This window comes from Halyomorpha halys, unplaced genomic scaffold (genome assembly GCF_000696795.3).
Source record: "Halyomorpha halys isolate HHAL.00 unplaced genomic scaffold, Hhal_1.1 Scaffold2210.1, whole genome shotgun sequence".
In the NCBI taxonomy this organism is placed as follows: domain Eukaryota; kingdom Metazoa; phylum Arthropoda; class Insecta; order Hemiptera; family Pentatomidae; genus Halyomorpha; species Halyomorpha halys.
In genome coordinates, this window is record NW_027110954.1 from 65205 (window position 1) to 68827 (window position 3623).

The 3623-nt window shown below is 35.6% G+C and overlaps 1 protein-coding gene across 1 annotated transcript in view; it reads right to left on the reverse strand.

The window, feature by feature from the left end:
* LOC106691295 (homeobox protein not2) overlaps window positions 1–1141 on the reverse strand; it is a gene marked incomplete at its 5' end in the record, with an annotated part of 30285 nt that extends 29144 nt beyond the window's left edge. The window contains 1 exon segment of the mRNA XM_014437026.2: window positions 972–1141. Coding sequence (XP_014292512.1) covers window positions 972–1141 — 170 coding nt within the window.
* Between the last annotated feature and the right edge of the window lie 2482 nt (window positions 1142–3623).

The window sequence follows — 3623 nt, forward strand, 5'->3', positions numbered from 1 at the left end:
CACGTCAAAAATAAAAGTTTATATAAGTAAAATGTTTAAATGGTTACTATAGTTATCCAATAATGTTTTGTATTAAATGTAAACAAAACAATCTACTTCCGTAACGGAACACTTTTTCAAACATGGCATCCCGCAAAATGATTTATAAGACGTTGTCACGTCAAAAACAAAAAAAGTATCTCATGATTTTGTTATAAAACGTTTTTGTTGTTGTTATTAATTTACAGCTCAAGAGACCTTTATTATTATATTCAGATTAACTATTAAAAAAATTTCTTATTCTTATTAATTTACAGCTCAAGAGAACCTTATTATTCCAGTCAGAGTAACTTTAAACAATTTTCTTTTCTTATTAAGTAAATACCATATAAAATAAATGCTTGCGGTCTATTTTCAGGTTACAAAGTCTAAGTAATATAATTTAGTTCTTCTAACGTATAATTAATATTTATAAGTTAGAAGAAGTAAGTAAACGTATGTCTTATAAAATATTTATAAGTCAAAAGAAGTAATAGCAACTACTGCCGAAAATTGTGGTGTATTATAAGCTAATCTTTAACTAAGGAGGAAAGGAGTGAGTGCGCAAGGACAGAAATTTTCCCTATTGAAAGGTGGTTAATTTCGTGACCTAAACTAAGTCGACCATAGTCGGCTCCGTTCGGGACCACACTCTCGTCAGGAAAAAATGGGCTTCGGGCATTTTCGGGGAGCAAGTAGACTTTTACCGATTTGATTTTTTTTTGGTTTACTGAAAGCTACTTTTGGTTTTTGTAATATTTTATATTCTACAGCAAAAACAAATAGATTTGTATAGAATAACCTAGTATCACCAAAAAAGAGTTTCATTAAAATCGGAGATCCCACGTGGGTAGATTCATCTTGTCAGAAGACAGTTTCATAATTTATTTGTAATCTTCCTAAAATGAGTACCCTTTTTAAGTTCTGGGTTTAGGTCCTAGTGAGCAAGTTACCTGGGCTTCGGTGAGCCGTAGGGCGTGGGCCAAGTAGAGCCTTTCAGGTCCGACCATGTACTGCTGCCTCTCGAACTCCGCTTCCAACCTCTCTAACTGCTCCGCTGTAAATATCGTCCTCACTCTCTTACACTTGCTTTTCCGACTTCTTTCACACTTCTCCTTGTCACCTACAAACATTATACTAATGATAAAATCGATGCATCTTCAAAACATAAAATTAGTACAAAAGTAATAGGAAAGTTGCAACTGACTCATCAAACAGGGTATATTACTGAAATTTATTGAAGAATTACCGGACAAAATTGTACACATTGTATATAGGATAAGGGTTGGTTCTCTAATAAATATGCCGACAGTATGACTTAATAAACCAGTAATATTCAATAATAATAATTGAAATTTAAATTCCATATGAGTGTAGGATGAATTTTTTTAAAGAGCCAGTTTTGGATATATATATCCTTGGTCTGTCTCGAGGTCTTTTACCATCAGGGGCTTAATCCATGGTCTTTAGTGGGTCTTGGTGATCTTCCATCATGACGACATGGCCAAACCACTTCAGCTGACAAGCCTCTAGAACCTCCTTCATCACTTTCACTCCTAGTTCTTCCCTAATGCTGTCATGTTACGGATACTGTCCCTTCTAGTTCTACCGACACATACACACTCTACTGTTTATCTGTCAATAATCAGCTTTCAGCTCTTTATTGGAGTACAACGTACGCCGGTACTTATTAATGTGGAGCTTTACATTTTTGTTTATATCTCTTTTTCCAACCACAGCATTGCAGATCTGGTAGCAGAGCGAGTTCGCTTTCCTTGGCCGTTGAATAACTGGAATACGGGTACAATTTTCGGTTATTCATCCTTATGGACATTTACTGTATTCACCTCAGAGCCACCTTTCTTGAGAAGAACCAAGATTGGGGGGTACTGCCTAAGCACCAGTCGTCCCGGGGTGACGGCGCCTTTCTTACTGGACCAATTATCCCCAAGACAGTATAAATGATTTATAGAAACTGCGAATATATACTTGAGGAATGTTCTTAAGGTGCGTATTAAGCGCGTACACAAGGCGAAGCTTACAGTCCTAAACTCCCTCCCGTAGAGGTTTTATCACGCTAGCCAATTATAACTTTATTATTACGGAGTATATAAAATTTTAGTTTAATTTTTTACCAGCCTATGGAAGGCGAGCGGTCAGGTAGGTTCAAATTTGAACCCCCATTCCCAATACAACCATTATTTTCAGTTATATAGACCACAAATAGTCAGCGTGTAAAATATGGACTCATTAATATCAAAATAAAACTGCGGCGATTTTCGAAATGTAAAATCATTCAATAATAGTTTTAATTATTTGTAGAGCTGTCAATATACATTACTATTACATTGGGTAAATAAGCTTATAAACTATACATGGGCATAGGAATATTTAGTTAAGATTACTGCATTCACTTAAGGTTATATGTATGCACCTTATGTCTTGGGTGTTAAAATAAAAGACCCATATAAGAATACTCTGGTTGTGTACAATAAAATTAACTCGAATTAATATCATATTATATACTAATAAATGTTTCGAGGTCATGGCTGCTACTGAGGCTCTACTTAGTTATCTATCTCTGTTTATTCCTTGGCCACTCTGGTATAAGCCGTGAAAACCAGTAAACATTTACTTTATACGATGTTAAACAATTTCAACGTAATTTTAGTGGGGTGAGTGATCAAATAGATTATAATTAAACTAAAAACTAGTGCTCGTAGAATAGAGAATTGACCGACGTGGCAGGCAGTCTCTGACCTGCTTTCTGAAATATGAATAATGAATTGAATAAATGAATTATGCGTACCAGGTTGAATCTATTTATTATTTTTTGGTATCATAAGAGTGACATGTAGCTTATCTTTTAGAATAATGTTGATTTTCAAACCGCTTTCTAGTTTTTTCTCCAGCGTTCCTAACTCGGCAATGCCCAATAGAATGGGGTATTTTTTTCAATGAATTCTGATCGTAGTAAATCAGATCGACCAAAACGAAAAATTGATCTGATGCGATCTGAAGGCGTAAATTGCTAAAAATCTAACGATTTCATAGTATTTTTTTAACGATTGGTGTTACAAATCGAAAACTATATCAGAGCAAGAGCAAATTGGATTATGAATTAAATTTTCCGTTAGGATCCGACACTATAATTGAAAGATTTCTCGATTGAGATTTCATGACAGCCATTTTAGTTTCATCGGCCTGTGGAGGAAACCAGTATTTTGATCATGAATTCTTATAGAAAATCGGATCCTCAAACGACTTTGTTCAACACTTTTTTTATTTTAAATCTATTTTACAATCGTGGGAGTGGGTTGCTCGCTCATTGCTAAGATAATGGACTACTAGCTCCAAGGACCCAGTTTCGAATCCGGTTGTGGCGATAACTATTATCTGTTAGCTCTAGCCGTTAAGTCAGCCCTATGGGTTAGGGAGCTCTCCGGGGTCCACCCAGCCTCATAAAGTGGGTACCCTTAATTGGGTAAAAATCTGGCGGTCGAGGGTAATTCTGTCTAAATCACCTCCTTACACAACCGTAGGTATAGTAACAGTACTTCCTTACAAAGTATTGCACTTCTCATTCTCCATGGGTTATATCCGTA